This window comes from Haemorhous mexicanus, chromosome 19, assembly GCF_027477595.1.
Source record: "Haemorhous mexicanus isolate bHaeMex1 chromosome 19, bHaeMex1.pri, whole genome shotgun sequence".
Classification (NCBI taxonomy): domain Eukaryota; kingdom Metazoa; phylum Chordata; class Aves; order Passeriformes; family Fringillidae; genus Haemorhous; species Haemorhous mexicanus.
The window spans coordinates 2,814,562-2,831,677 of NC_082359.1; the positions used below are offsets into that span (position 1 = coordinate 2,814,562).

General features: G+C 39.8%; 1 protein-coding gene across 4 annotated transcripts in view; it reads right to left on the reverse strand.

The window, feature by feature from the left end:
• Positions 1-1,736: 1,736 nt before the first annotated feature.
• The window catches only part of SPECC1L (sperm antigen with calponin homology and coiled-coil domains 1 like), a 63,925-nt gene continuing 48,545 nt past the window's right edge, over positions 1,737-17,116 (reverse strand). For all 4 annotated transcript variants that reach the window (XM_059863519.1, XM_059863521.1, XM_059863522.1 and 1 more), the window contains 3 exons: positions 11,095-11,211; positions 10,503-10,562; positions 1,737-8,769 (listed from right to left, as the gene is read on the reverse strand). In XM_059863519.1, the coding sequence (XP_059719502.1) occupies positions 8,680-8,769; positions 10,503-10,562; positions 11,095-11,211 (267 nt within the window). In that variant the 3' untranslated portion in view covers positions 1,737-8,679. The remainder of the gene's footprint in view (positions 8,770-10,502; positions 10,563-11,094; positions 11,212-17,116) is intronic.

Consider the following 17,116-nt stretch of genomic DNA (forward strand, 5'->3'; position numbering starts at 1 on the left):
CCCCCCCTAAAATAATTATGTGTGGCAATAATGCACCTCTTGTGAGCTCCTCTGATCTCTGCCCTTTGCAGAATTCTGCAGCAGACATGATTTAATCCAAGTCTCCTCTGTTGATCAAAGCAATTGTGAAACCCTTTAGCACAATTTCAGTAGAAGGTCTGTGTTCCTATCCACAGAATTTAACAATTTCAGTAGAAGGTCTGTGTTGCTATCCACAGAATTTAACAATTTCAGCAGAGGGTCTGTGTTGCTATTCACAGAATTTAACAATTTCAGCAGAGGGTCTCTGTTGTTAACCTAGTTCCTCCACAGAATTTAACTGCAGAAAAGCCATGACTCCACTATCAGGTTCTGTGATTTAACACAATGGAATATTACAATGCTGTTGCTTCTGAGGTATTTATTTCACTGTTCCATATAGCTGCAGCTTTTCATTACAGTCAAGATCTTAAAAATTAATGAACCAATTTTATTATATTCAACTTAGACACACTTATGGAGCTGGCTTCACATTTTTAACAAAATTTTTTAGTGACAGCTTGGAAGGCAATCCATGAAAACACTCTGGTGGAGGAATTTTATTTCAGTGGATATGGGAAAGAAAAGTTGCAGCCCTACAGACTGTGCAGACCCTGCAGTTTTAGCACCCCTCAGGCCTGGCCATGTCCTGCATCCAGGTGCCCACTGCACATGGAGCAGCCCCTCCCATGGAGCTGCCATGTGCTTGCTACAGAAAAGAACATCTATTTTCTGACATGAGTCTACAAAATACACTTCTGCAACATTTATTTGCAAGAGAATTATTAGAAACAGGATATAAATCCATTTTAAGAACTTAAATGTTTTCTTAAATCAGGCATGTTCTTAAACCACACACCTCCAGCAGCTCCAGACACTGCAGGCAGGACTGCAAGGAGTTCTCAGGGAGAATATTTCACCTCCAGAAAGGAGAAACAAGACACTTTCTTGCAGAATAACATTATTGAGACAAAGATTTTTCTGGATTGCTGAACAGTCAGAATACAGCACACAAAGTCTCAAAAAAAAAGAGTAAAATTAAAATACCTACCCCAGCCAGTGCTTTTCAGAACAATATTTACAATAATTAGGAGCTCAATCCAAACCTCTGGATCCAATTTATTCCAGAACACTTGAAACTAAACCAGCAGTTGTTAACAGTTACCATCCAGGACAATTTGAGACCAAACCAGCTTTAAGGTGTTCTAAGCTTTATTTTCACCTGGAAAAATTTGTGTTTAGGCTTCTGCTTTAAATAGTCTGAACTGTTCTAGAGATTAAGCCCCCAACTTCTCTCCAGCCCAGCTCCTTTAGGGACAGAGAGGGGGTGAGCACACAATTGCCTCACTTGGGTTGGGCTAAGCAGCATTTAAGTAATTCTGACCCTGCAATGTATTACAGAAGTTGCCTGAACTGAACATATTCTCTGCAACTTCCTTCTCTAGAACAACACAGGCTGAGCAGATGCCTTAAACATGTCCCTCTTATCTGGGCTATTCACTGTCTTATCACCTAAAGCCCTTTGGGGGCAGAGGCTGCTGGTATCCCAAGAGAGATATGATTCCCAAAAAATCCTGAGGCTGTGTGCACACAAGGCCTTGGCACACACTCCTCACCTGAGCACTGCTTCCCCCAACACTCCTGAGCAAACAGTGCCAGGGCCAGCCTGAGGGCAGCCCCTTGTGCAGGCCTTCACCCAAGAAAACAAACACACATGCTCCTATTTGCAACCTTTATTTCATGAATAATTAAGAAGAAAACATGGCAACATTGGCAAATTGAAGGCATACATACTAAATACTCGTACAGAATACATCATGGAGAAAGTAAATGCCCAGGTCTCTAGTGGTCCTTGCAAACTGAAGCATAGTGGGTCCTCCAAAAGGTTTAGCTTAACACAGGCTTGCTGACTTCTCAAGTTGCAATCATGACCAACTTGTGTCTTTCAAACCACAAACAGGGTGAAATACAACTGGAACACTCATTCAAATTTCCCTCAGAGCTGTAGTTCTCAGCTCTAACCAGAAGCAAACAACATGGTTTTTCCTCTTTGCCATTGAAATATCTACACTAATACACCAGCCTAAGCATCCAAGACATAAGCACTTGTTGAAACACGTTCCATGTTATCAGAACTGCAGGAGCACCTATCTGCACACACATTTACACATGTGGGTACATCTGTACATTTATGCAAAGCCTCTCTCTATGTAAGATATGTGCAAACTATTCAAAAGGGTTCTGGAAAATAGCAAAGTACTTGCACTTGTCTGGAGGAATCTCTAAACCCATACACAGACTGACACACAACAGCTGTGTTCCAGGGAAGAGTAAAACCAATACAAATCAGAAAAGCTGGGAGGATGAGAAGAGCTTTTAGAATCACAGGGTTTTATATCATCTTTAATGGCCATGGAAAGGGAGCTTTAAATTAGCTACTTAGGAGATAGCATTACTGGCTGCAGTGTCATCTCAAACAAGGTTAGTCCTTATCCAGCAGAGTGCTGTGAAGTCAGACTGAGGCATCAATAAAATTCCGTTCTTCCACCAAGTCCAAAATTCCTCGCACTTCTGTCAGTTCTGCCTCACATCTGAACTGGGAGTACCCTCCAAGAGGAGCAGGGTACCAATTAATGCCCTTCTGGGTTTGATCAGGAGATCTGTCCAGCAGTAAATGGGATCACTGATTTATTTCAGATACTCTGAACAACTCCTGATCATTACTGACCTAAAGTGAACTTACAGTCTGGAGGCAAACTACTCTATGCCTTGTTTAGTAGTGTTATATTTTCTTCCCATTAGATAATATACAGAAAAAACACATTTCTGTTCAAAAAAACCCTTCAGATACATATAAAAGTGCTACTTATAGACAGAAAAATTAACCTTACAATACACATAAAACCAAAAGTTTCTATCAAAGTGAAATGTTGTAAGTTACAAGGATTAATTACTTGAGAATGTTACATGTATTTGTGCCCTCCTAGATGAACTGATTTCCAAGTAACCATTCTAAATGAACATATGCAGTAATTGGAAACCATTAAAAGCCTCCAGAGAAATTTCAACAATGGAACGAACAAAAAAAAAAAAAAAAAAAAGAGAAGAGCCCCTTTTTTCTCATTTGTTGAAAGAGCTCAGAATCAAAAATGGACTATTCCATTATTGCAAGTGCAGCCCCCAGTCAGAACAGGTCAGCTCATGAACTGTGGAGCTGGGACTGCCAATGGCTCCTGTGCAGCAGGAAGTGTCTGCTGGGCTCCCTCAGTGCCATACAAATACATCAGTGACATGCAATTAAAATAATGTGGATCACCAGGTGAAATGCACATCACACATTCCTGTGCTGGGGCAGAGCAGGTTCCAAGCCTTGACTTCCCCAAGCAACTTCCTCATGTTCTAGAACTATGCAAAATACAAAAGCCTTAGAAAAGTGCAACAGAAGTAGCTTTATGACATTTTTCTTTCCATTTCCATAAATACAATCTCATAAAAATATTATTAGACAGAAGCATACTTCCCAGTGGAGAACTAACAGGCCACATTTCAGCTTTCAGTAAATGATTTTGCCTAAACTGAATACCCCTGAAAATAGGGGATTAAAATGAAACCAGCTTAATTGCATCAGGCTGCTGTAATATTCTGCCAGAAGTTTACCCTCCTGCTCTGCATCCCCAGGTGCTGCTGGGACTGATGGGAAGCTTACATGCAGCTCTGAGGCAGGCAGTGGCCTTTGGGTAAGGAATATTCCAAGCGAAAGCTAATGTCACTTGGAAGGAAGTCATCTGGTATTCATAGGTTTTACTACAGCTTCATTGGGAGGAAATAATTCTAACATCCCAGAATGAATCAGCTCCAGGAGATCAGGACAGTCAAACCAAGTTCAAGGGTGTTGCACCCAAACAAGTGGCACGTGTAGCAAAAACACAAAGAAAAAAATATTTGTATCAATTAACAGAAATCAGAACTGTACAAACCTCGACCTTTAAAGTTATTCAGCATTAATTACCCACAGCATACTTGCTACATACTCCAGATGCTTAACATCTTGGGTTAGATAATTATAGAGTGCACTACAAGGCTGATTCTGACATCAGGGAACACAACAGAAGAACATTAGATGAAGGAGGGACACAGCAAGCCACACAGTAATTTAAAACCCATCCAGGCCCTCTCCTGTGAAAGCAGGAACACTAATAAAAATACCTTTCTAAACAGGGACAATTGGATGTATTTAGCTGTCTGTGTTTTGCCAGCCAACACACACTAAGTGGGGAAAGCACAGTGCCATGTCCCTGACCATGACACTTTAATAGCCCTTGCACCATGTCTCCAACTGGTTCAGATCAGCCTAAAGACAGGGACACACTAATGGCAGCTTAAAGGAAGGAGTTGCAGAAACAGAGCTCACAGAACATAAAAACCAAACAGAAATAAATATGTACCAAGTCTAGGGAAGGACCACAAACAAAGGATAGTTAACTCAGCCCATCCATGAACATGACTTTTTCAAGGTTCTCTTTCTACACCACCTCTGCACAACCCACAGTAGGCAGAAAGCAGCAGGAAGATGTACAGCTGGATTCCTTGCCAGAGGAATTTTGCCCCTTAGGAGCTCCTGCTTGGGGCTGTGTTAGTTGCAAGAGGCAAACAAGAAGTGAAGTCACCACAGGAGTCACAGGAACACAGTTGAGAGGTGTAACTTTCACTTCAGCCTTTGGAAGGAACTGTCACACACCACCTGAACAGCAGGCAGTGTCCCCAGAGCAGGTACAGGCAGGAAGAAAAACATCCACAAGTTCTCCAAATCTCCAGCTTCCCAAATAACCTGGGCCAAAACTAGGCTGGAATAAAAACTGTGCCCTGGGCCAAATCTGTACAGAAACAGAACGGAGTGAAAGTCATCTTGTGGTGATGCAAAAGAATCCAAATGTCTGGAGTGCTGAGACTGCAAAAATAGCTAAAACTTAACAGTGAGATCAGGAAGGGAAATGAGCCCTCAATGCCACAGCTAGAGCATTCCCAAGGCAGAGCCTCAGCAGCTCAAAGCACTGCACCATGACAGGAGGGCTGCAATCCATTTCTCCTCATGCACCTGAAACCAGAGCACCCCCTCTGCCAGGACATGGACAGAGTTTACACCAATAAATTAAAGCAGAGTTCATTTAGCTCTGGCAAATTAAGGGCCTTCTAAGACATGATGATGGACATTACAGAAAAACACAAACAGTGGAAATATTTCATAAAATTGGAGACAAAAATTATCAGAAACATTACATGTAACTCAAAGAATATATTTTATGCAAGAGAGACAAAAATCTACCTTTAAATTGCAATGTCACAATTATATGCCATATTCTGGAGAAACTATCCACAAACACAAATTTTAAAGTGAAAATTTCCCTCAGTTTTTCAGAGGCATAGGAATAAGACATTTTTGTGAGGTACAGAGATTCACACTGGAGATACTAAATTAATGTTTCTATTGAAACAAACAGCCAAATCAAACTGGATTAAACAAAACCAACTGAAACCCAAAGCTAGTGTAAGACCTATGGAAGTGCTTCCATCCACAGGATGACACAGCTGTACCTCAGGGTGTCCCACAGCTCCATCCTGTTGCCTACCCTGGCCATGAGTAACCCTGATGTTCCACAGCACAGGCTTTTGCAAGGCACATAGAAAATATAAATAGATGACAACACATTTTCAGTACATTCAGAAATATCTGCTGGATTAAAAGGGAAGTAAGTCATCATAAACTTCACTTGACATGAACAAAACCCAGGCTGTTTGAGGATTAACTATGAACAGAAACACAACAGTATATTTATTCCACATCCAGAAGGGCTACTGCTGTTTTTCCTCTGGAGCAACTGAGTGTGGTTTGACCCTTCAGAAGAAGCCCCACTGTGGAGTGCAGCAGGACATTGTGCTTGCTGTGCTCTTCCATTGCTCCATTCCCTTCAGGGGCAGCTGTGCAGCACCTGACACACTGAGGATCAGATGCATCAGGACACAGAAACCTCTTCCTGAAGCCCAGGGCTCCTGGGCTGGACTCACAGAGTTTTATCAGACAGAGCACACCAAGAAGAAGTTCACAGAGCTCTGAAGTTCATAACAAGATCCCTATTATAATTACTGAGAGCTTTTCTCTCTCTTCCTTTCTGAAAACCAGCAGTTCATGTTTTAACAGAAGGGATCTGGCAAACATGATTTCTCCTTTGACAAGTGGTGACACTTTCAGGGTTTTTGCAGTTAAGGACTCTGACAACATTCCAGGTAAATGAAGATGACAGAAAAAAAAATCAGCTCAAAGCTCGAATTACCTCACCAAAACAGGTGATGAGTGAATTTAGATCAAGAAATGCTATCCTTTTCATTAGAAAAATATTATTTTTTTAACTCTAAGGCAATGAATAAGACAATCATAGATAAGGATATCAGTTCAGAGGATAAACAGAAGGGTTTTAAAACACTGATTGGCAAAATCTGGAATTTAATAATAGGAGATAGAAAGCAAGACAGCACTAATGTGAATTTTCCACTAAGACTATTCTTATTGAAACTAATGAAGTAAAAAAAAAAAATATTGAAGAAATACAGAGGAGAGGAAAATGCATTTCAGACTTTTATTAAAATCTATTAATGAAGATCTTTCACTTGAAACCTCGCTTGTAACAATTGTCTTTAGATTATGCTGGCTCCTCAAATGCACCAGTTAATAATCTGAGGGTCTCTACTTCTAGTTCTAAAGAGCTGCAAGAATGTTTGAGACACCACTGCTCTGAAAACTTCTCCAAAGGCCCTCAGCACAGGTTAAGCAGTTATTTTGCAAAGTTTCAGAATTCTCACAGGCACATATCAGTGTAAATGTGTTCTGTTATACAATGCTAGAGACATGCTGAATTATTACTCTTCACATGGGCTATGTTCTTCAGATGAGGGGGTTTTGGATTTGGCAACACTATTGAGTTAAATCTGTGCTTTTTTACCATGAAGAAGTTTCACAGATGCCAAGCACAGCTGCATTCACTGGGTTAACATCTATGACATTCAAACTGTCCTTAACAGTCGTAAGAGCACCATAGAACAGATTTCATTTCTTTACAATGGGGTTACTGCTGAAAGAGCCTGTGCTTATAAATAGCAGCTGTTACAGAACCCACTGCTCAAGCTGGCTTCTGCTTAATATTAATGAGATGCTCCATGGCTGAACTGCTGGTCAGTGTTCAGAAAAGCAAGAGGCAGAAGCAATGACAGAGTGAAGTCTGCCTTGGATTTGACAAACAAGATTACAACAAACAGCTCGTGACAAATGGAGCCACGAAACCATTGGGAGCCATTAACATTCCCCAGCAGGCCCTGAAGTGCCAGCACCTATCAACTCAGTGATAGCTAAGGCACTTAAACTCTTTTGCCCAAGAGCTGCTAAATGAATTCAGGTACATTTTCAGAAAGAAAAAGAAGTTGAGCAGACTGAAGTTTCTCAATTCCTTCCTTGTGACAGTGAGTCATTTCCACGCAGTATTTGAGATGGCTGGGTGGACACACATTGCATCAGTTCCTCCAGAGTCCTTCCCAGAGAACATCTCACCTCCCGTCACTCAGATGAGGATGTGCAAGACCAAGGAAAAACACACAGGAAACATGGCAAAGCTGGATTTTGAGACAAACTACTTCATTATTACATCTTACTGAGAGTATCTCCCCTGCAGAGGAAATGCTGTCCCAGCTGCAGAGCTCCACCACAGCCATCCCCGACGTGAGCTCCTATTGCTGAGGGCACAGCCCGGGCTGGCTGCACTGGCAAACAGGAAGAGAGCAAGGAACAAGCCAGACAAGGGCTGATCATTGATTCATTGCTGTTAGAGTGGAAGCACAGGGACTTTGCACAGATTCCTTGAAGTGTAGTGTACCCTGAAAGCCAGGAGCTGCATGTGCTAGTCTTTACAATCCATAAGATAAAGATGAAAGCCACATCACTGTGACAGAGGTAGGCTTATAATGAAGCTTTAGAATGAAGACTTCTTCTGTGCCAGATTTTTCGAGGTATCAAGAGCACTTTTCCCCTCAATTTGTCATTATGGAATCAAAGCTTGTTTTCCTAGAATATTGTGCACATTTTAAAGGATGGAAAATAGCTGTACAGTAACTAAGTTACCATTAAGAACTCTACTGTATGGGGCTGCCATATGCTGTGGGTAGAATATTCAGAGTCTGTGAAATCAGGATGCTACAGAAAGTTCAGTGATATGATGCCATGTTATCCTTTTCCTTCTCAAAGCTTTATCTGTACATTCAGTCTCCTATATGCCAGAGGAAGCATTCATCACACTCTCCCAGCAAAGAAAGCTTCAGGAAGTCTGACTGGAAAGGCAGCACAGAAGTAGTTCAGGCTCTTTAGGCTACATAATTAATCTGAATAGCTTAATAACTTGGGTTATTCCAAGCACTGTGGCAACAAGTTCTTACTTTTAAACAGTTGTTCCCATGCTTAGTAGCTGAAGCAATCTGAGGCAATCCAGGATAGTGTCACTGAAGTTTGAGGGGACTCAAATGTTGCCAGTTTTGAGTGAAATGGGGATTAGCATTTCGGTAAGATTTCCATCTGGTAGCTCACGTTGGCTGTATCCCATGGATCTGCTGAATGACTGGGGTTCAGGTTTCAAAGTATTTGTAAATTGCTGTAACATACAGCATGACATTCTGCCAGTCTGGCCGCTCGGTTCGCACCATTTCATTGATGTCCTGTCACAGAAAACACACTGGTCAAAAGCAGGAATGGGAACCCTGAGAGCAACGTGGCAGTGTTTTCACACATTCCTGGGAATGGTAAATCTGTCAAGTTTCCACCATTTAAAGCACTGATGAAGAAAGCTCTATTTTCTTCCATATATCTTGGTATTACTTACAAAATGTAATGAATGGCACATCTGTAGACAGTTCTTTTGTTGACTTAAGACTGAAATGCCTGATGCTGTGCATGCTCAAGCTGTGCCCCACTGAGCACAGCTGGTACAACAGTCAGACTTCAGTGTTCACATAACCCTGCACCAGCCTTGCAAATCAACACAACCTCCCCAGGAACTGTGAGCCACAGAATCAAGGCCCAGTATTAACTAAAGTTCAAAATCCCCATCAGGTTAAGCACCAATAAATAATTGACTCTCATCTACCCTCTTCAGCACATGTACAAAGCAAAGCAGAGTGATGCAGTTCCTAGTAATTTCTGCTTACTGTAAGGCCCTGTTTGAAAGCTTTGGATGCAGGAATCTCCAGAACTCAAAAAACAAGTTGTGAATTCTTTAAGCTGAACACCTTCTTCAGAGAATGAGCAACTTCTACTTGCATTCCACTCCTGTTCACATACAGCAGGTTTCACACCCTTCTTAGCCCCTCACTCATGTAATATGGATGAGAAAAAATGCACAAACCTCCCCATCACACACACTGTGCATGGAGGTATGCAGATAGCTACCAACTTCTTAAGATGGATGCAATTTGCACTTAGACCGGATTCCATTCAATTTGCCTGTCTGGAGTATCTCTAATGAAGTACATCACAAAAAGGAAGGGCAGGCAGCAACCATTTGGACTAAGGCTGAGTTATGCAAGGATTTCTGCAGTTATTTTCCACTATCTCATTCTTACATCAGCACTTGGTAAAAAACTTCCACATCTCAAACCAGTGCCAAAGCCAGAGTCCGAAAGCCCAGGAGCTGCACTGCCATTGTCAGCAAACACAATGCTGGGGGGTAAAAGCACTGATAAGATCAAGGAAAGTGTTATTTTTAAAAACTCTGCTGTACTGTTAGTTGCTAACTATGGCAGCTTTGTTAGAACTCAGGTTGTAAAAGTATCACTTAAATCTCATTTCTGACAATGGCCATTTCAGCTGAGTTTTTGTGATCACTCACAAGGGTTTGGGATATTCCCAACTCCACACCTTCAGAAATACTCCTGTTCTAGCAAACACTCCACCGCTGAAAACTAATTCTTTTATTGTGAAATTTGTGTAAGACAACTTTTAAACCATCACTGAAAAAACCTTACAACTATTTGCAATGATGACAAATTGAAAGTCTAAACTTAAGAGGCAAATCTCAACTCTCACACTGCACTGAGAAAAGGGAACAAATTACATTGCTTGATTTGTAACTCCAGAGTTCAAAAAATCCTGAATAATTTAGAAGTAGGTCAGAGATAGGACAGATGTAATGGATTCTTGAAATCTTATTCTCAAATAATCCACTGCTGTTATTAATATTTATTTTCATATTGGGAGATAAGTGTTGGTGAACCTTCCTTTTAAAGCTTAACCAGTCTGCATTTCAGCCATTATTTAGTGCAATAACCTCTAGCTGAGCTCATCTGCTGCTATTTTAAAGTATAAACATCCATATCTTTTGAAACAACAAAATAGAGTAATTTTGATTTTTATAAGTGGGTCATAATTAATTCAATATACATTTAAATCTTACCAGAGTAGACTTGATGCCAACACTTTCAGCTGCCTGAAAAGCCAAAGTGAAATTTCTTCTCTGCATGAGATATAAAAACATGTTAGAAAACAAGGAAATACTATTTCAAACATAACAAAATGGTCTTAAGAAGTTCATACTAATGCCACTACTTAAACTTCAAATGGAGTATATACTTAGACTACAGTAATTTTAAAGAGCCATAGGAATGAATGTGCTTTAATATCATCCAAAAATTTAGAAAAAAATTTATTAATTACCTGTTCAGAAGATAATGCTGAATATCATTGTCAGCAAAGCACAACTGAGTTATAAAATACTAAAAAAGAGATTGATTATTCTCTGAAAAGCATTTTAAAAAATCCCTTCATGCATTAATGAAATAATCTTTTGTTTTTAGGATCTATAATCATTGATTGCACATCCTGGGCTAATTAGTAGGTAGGAACTGTGGCAGACCAGAATGCAAAGAGATGATTTGGAAACCCTAGTAACACTGGAGATTTTAGAACTCAAATTAGTTCACTGCTCTTTATTAACTCATATTAACTAAAGCACTGCAGTCCTGGGAATGGGATTTTTAATGTCTTACCTTGTCCTGGCTGTTCAGCTCTTGGTAGGGAATATGGGCTGGGAGGTAAGTGTGGAGAACTGCACAGAAAGCCAGGCCATCATTCCAGCTGCTGCTGAAGTTTGTGATGTCAATATTCTTGAAGGAAAAAAAATAAAAGCAATATTAAAATCATAATCTAACAATTATTACAGGCTACCAATTCAGCAATACTTCTTTTTAATACCTTCAAAGAAATTGGCAGAGAAAGTGGACAGCCCAGTATCAAAGCTCTGTGCCCTGAACTGCACTACTAACAGAGGAAAACTAAATAATATAGTGATAAGAAAGTCAGTTATTTTATATATTAATTTCTGATAATTTTAAGTCCTCCCTCAAGAAAATGTGCAAAATGTGTGCTTGAGTGTGTGTTAAAAGCTGTAAAATGTTGTGCTAGAGAGGGTAATGGATTTGGTGCAACTGTACCACAAACACAAATGTAAAAGTGAAATTTCCCTCAGTTTTTCAGAGGCATGGGAATAAGACATTTTTGTCAGGCCAGAGATTCACACTGGAGACACTAAATTAGTGTTTCTATTGAAACAAACAGCCAAATCAAATTGGATTAAACAAAACCAACTGAAACCCAAAGCTAGTGTAAGACCTATGGAAGTGCTTCCATCCCCAGGATCCAGAGGATGACACAGCTGTACCTCAGGGTGTCCCACAGCTCCATCCTGTTGCCCACCCTGGCCATGAGTAACCCTGATGTTCCACAGCACAGCCCCAAGATAGAAAAGCAAACAAGTCAGACTTGTACCCCCAATCCCTGATCAGACAATGTGCTCCTCTCTCTGTTCATGTTCATTCTACTTTCTGCTCCTACTATATTCACAGCCAGACAAAATTTCTAAATGAGGAGGAAAAGTATTTTCTCTTTTAAACAAACCATTTCTCTGTAGAAACTGATGTGAACAAGATCACAAACAAAAGTTAACTTTCATTTGGAAATAAAGATGTTCCAGCAGATTTAGTGCTGACAGCAGCAGAGAATCTTTGGGATTGAAACTGAAATTGAAAACTGCTGCCTTGCACTCTTGATCTTTTAGCTCCCGTAGGAAACTCAGTGGCACTGGTAAATGCATCTCCTGAGACTGCATAAATTATTGTAGAGTCAGCCCAGTCCAAAGGAGTTATGAACAAGATGCCTCAGTGACCTTTTAAATGAGTGTATATTTGGCTGTTGGCAGTCAAACAATGTTAGAGAGGCTAAGTGGATAGCAGTCAGTTTAAACTTTAATTAGGAAACCACCAGTAACAACAATATATCATATATCTTTTACACTTTCATGGAGAAATAGAAATATGCTTTAATATCTAAACTGGGCTGAAGCAGAAGTACTGTATTTGCAGGGAAATACAGCATTTCTACAGTACTTCTTTCCAGTTAAGGCAGGAATGATGCATCTGACTTCATGCTCTCAGAAGGCTAATTTATTACTTTATAATACTATATTATATTAAAGAATCCTATATTAGACTATGCTAAAGAATACAGAAAAGATACTTGCTCAATGTTAGAAAGATAATAATGAAAACTCATAACTCTTTCTAGAGTCCCAACACAGCTTGGCACTGACTGGCCAAAGAGACAAAACAACTCACACCAGAATTTAATGAAACAATCACCTGTGGGTGAACAATCTCTAAACACATTCCAAAGGAGCAAAACACAAGAGAAGCAAATGAGATAAAACTGTTTTCCTTTTCTCTGAGGTTTCTCAGCTTCCCAGGAAAAAAATCCTAAGTGAAAGAATTTTTTCCAAAAATGTAAATGCTACAAAGAAGTTTACTTAGCTTTCAAAGTTTTAACAGCAGAAACTAAAACCTCCAGTGACAGAAGTGCAGGATCACAATCACCTGAGCCAGCCTTTCACCTGACAGCAATTTAGTCATCAGCAGCAGCAGCAGCTGCCTTGGACAAGACACTGGAGCTGGTTCTTGCTAAGGCAGAGAACTCCACGCAGAGCCAGCGCTCTGTGCCAGGCAGCCCAGGCCACTCGGACTTCAGATGAACAACAGCCACAATCTCCTCTGACAGAGGGGAAAAACAAAACTCTGGGCAACTTCTAGAAGAATGTGAGGGAAATGTGGGTTTCCTGCAGAGCTGCAGCCCCGGTGCAGTGCAGTGCAGTGCCCCTGCAGGCTGGGCTCTGGCTCAGTGTACGTGCTGGGGCTCACGGGGCGCGCGGAAACGGCGCCGCAGCCCCCCGGGCTGTGGGAACTGCTCTGCTCCCAGCTTCCTCCAGCCACAGGCTGGGAAAACTCAACTGCAAAAGGGAAAAAAATGAAGGGAGGGAAAAAAAAAAAGCTCTCTTTTTTTCCTCAAGAGAGACAGGAAATTGGATTTAAATTAATGCCCGGTTAAAGCTTTCTCAATGTTACTTAAATCAAGGAAACGTTTGCAACACATAGGATGAGGTTTTAAGGAAGAAACAGGGAAAAATGTCAGATTGTTAAAGCCAATAAATTTCTACATGTGTCCATTTACAGAATGGACACATGTAGAACTTTTGGGAAGTTCTCTCCTCCTACCCTGTAGCCAATAAGGCCTCAGGCTCACATGTGTGTCAGTAAGAGGGATAAAGGCAGGGAGAGGGGCTTTTCTGTCACAGACTTGTGTGGCAAGCTGGCTGTAAAGATCAGGTGAATGATCCTGGGGGCTTTGCTAGACAAAGGGAGAAAAACTCAAAGCTGGTTTTCACTTCTTGGCTGAAATGTTTTCCCTCTATCCCTGAGATGAGCAAGTGATGTGGGAAGGGGAGGAGAAAGAGGTACACTGGCATTGCCACAGTGAAATTACAACAAGCAAAAATCTTCTCTTCAACATTACAAGTGTACAAACTAAAACTTCACTTAAATATTAGTAAGTATCCATAGAATGCTGAATTTTTAATAAAAACACTGGGGTGAAAAGGGGACACTCAAAGTACACCTACAAGCTTGGTTGGTTCTCAAACAAAACCAAACTCAGAATATCCCATTTTTCTAAATCATCTTGTAGGGTCCAGCTTTTATTATTAAGACAACAAGCAGAAAGCAAACCTATCATCCAAGAATTTTAATGTATCCAGAGAAGCCGAATTAAATACAACGGAAGGAAACAATTAAAAGGGACTGGTTTCTGTTTCCAATTGCTCTAAGCATTATGAATTATTATTACCTCTCAGACTAAAAGAAGTATAATATTGGTCAGACAGTAAAATCTAGAAATGGGACAGATTGTCATTTACACTGAAAATTTAATTTTTCATGTAGGGCTTTGAGCACATAACTGGCACATTTAAATATGGCAAATTTTATTTCCTAAATGCTTTTAACTACTTGTGGTTTTTTTTTTGAAAAAGCTTGGTCAGTATAATGAAATCAATCTTGCATTAAGCTCTTATTTCTCAAAGAATTGATGGTAAACAGAACATCAATCTAAAATCTCTGCCATAATTTCTTCTTTGTTACTGCTTTTATTAAGTAATTGGCTCTATTAAGAGAATTCTGCTGGAATCGAATCTAGAATTATTCTTCAAGACATTTCAGACCACAAAGTATTAAAGCAACTGAAGGACATACTTTCAGATAAATTGTCAAATGTGGAAAAAGCTTTTCTGGAGATAAATGAACTAGAAGGGCATTTATCATCCCTTGTCTATTTATGATTAATAGGTAGGATGGCAGTGAAGTCAGTTCTGTATTTGGGGTAGAGGGTTTTTAAAAAGGTGATTTTTACAAAAGTTAAGCAACAGATCATTGTCATAAAAAGATCTGTGGAAGACACTTTCCAACCAGGAGTAAACAACAGAGTTAAAAATCTGTAAGACTTCCTGGAGACAGAACATAAAAATATAAAGTGAACAATAGATGGTACTAGAATGATTTGGTAGATCCACAACCAAGCAGCATTTCAAGCAGGACTCCAGCCCCTGCTGAACTGGAAACTGCAGAGTAGGAGCAGCCACCACAAAATGAAGATTCCCTTGAGCTCACATAGAAAAAAAAGATTAAAACCAATATTCCCCATGAAACTTTGTACACTGCTTCACAGACTGGGCTCTGCATAACATCAATCTATCAATCTCTGCAAACGCATGGCTCTTCTAAAACTCACCATCTTCAAGTGGTTTTACTCAGCATACAGCTAACTTTAAAATTTTCTCCTATTGCTTTTTGCAATAATTCTAAATTAATAGAGGATCTAAAGTCAGTGAAAATACTTTTTCTTAAAAAAACAAGAAACAGATGTTAACTATTATAACCCAGTAACTCGTTAATTTTTTTTTATCCCCCCAGAAAACTTCCACAGCTAAAAAACCCCACAAACATCAAGAAACCCAACTACAGAAAACATGGTTTCTAACTTGCAGTTACAAATTAAGAGCAAAGCAATTTTAATCACTTTTTTAGACACATCCCCAGCTTCAATCTCCCTGCACTGTGGACATCAGAACTCCAGCAGAGCAGCATCCTGCACAGCAGCTATTTCTCCACCCCTTGTTCTGCACAAGGAGGAGAGATTCCCATATCCAAACTTGGTTTGGCTCTCAAAGGAGTCAGGACATGAAGAAAATAAAAGCATGTGTCTATGTCTCTGTTGTATTAGTTAATTAAATAAGTGGGTTGAGAAAACAAAACCATTAATATGATTCTGTGCTATAATATGTTAAAGCCTTAAAACAAGATTTGAAGTTTTAAGGATACAGACATTGGCAGGCTCCTTCCCATGGCAGAAAATTACTAGGAAAATGCTTTTAAAGATACATCCACAAAAGAAAAGAGTATCCATTACAGAAGCTGACAAAGGTTAACTACAACACAACTGCCATCCATGCTCCATTGAATCAGGACTCACTGACTCAAATCATGGAATAAAGCTGTGGCTATCTGCTCCTGGCAGTGGGTGAGAACATGAAAGTATTTCTGGAATAGACTTAGCAGCAGTCCCAGCTACTGCCTCTGCAATGCCAGCTTCTGGAAAGGCACTGAATGGCAAACACAGACCATCAAACCCCTTGAACACTGATTGGGAATGTTTCTTTCCATACCAAACACATGTCATTTTTCACTTTGGGCACAAAGAACCATAAAAGAAGCAGTCATTCTCACAAAATCCAGTAATAGCTTCAGACATTAATGTCTGAAACACTTAGAGGTACAGACAGCTTCATAATTTATTCTAAATTTTGTCATAATTAAGTCTAACAAGTTGACATTTCTCTTGTATCACCATCCAATCCAAACACAAAAAGGAAGCATGTCTTTCCATAACTCAATGCTTTTTGGCTAAAGCATCAGCTTAAACCAAGGAGAGAAGTGTTTTGGCATCCTGAGTGCTCTGATGAATCAACCAGACAGCACAGAATGCACACCCTGGAGTCAGTATTTGAGCACAGGCTTACATAAGCACAGTCATGTCCTTTTCTTGGGAATTTTTAAATCAATATAGTACTTTGACTAGGATATGACCTAGCTGAGTATTGATAAGTTAAATTAAAAAAAAAAAAAGAATCTGAAGGATTTTTTACTTCTAGTTTTGTTATTCTGCACTTATAGCCCAAGCACAAATGAAAGCATTGCTTGATTCCAAGGTGCACTGAGCACAGCATTCAATGTTTTCTAAGGCATGTAGCTTAGACCTGTACAGGAGGTAAAAATTAGCTCTTTGCAGTAAAGTCTTTCCAGAAAGCAGCATTGCATGAAATAGAGGACAAGGACTACATGGCTACACTAAGTGTATCTGTACCTAGAAAGAGTGTATATCTTAAAGAAAGTTTAAAAATATATATATAAAATTAGTCTATTCTTGTTGCAATTTTGTGACAATTGCTTTTTTGGTGCCAGACTTCTGGAAGTGAATTATCTTTCAGAATGCTGACAAAAATGGAAAATAAATTGAAATACTGGTGGAGATAAGAATGGGCAAGGATGTGTGTATCCTGTTTGTTGCTCCTCTTTTAACATGAAACATGCATGCTCACATCCTTTTGGGGACTTTTATTAGCTGTGTACTCAA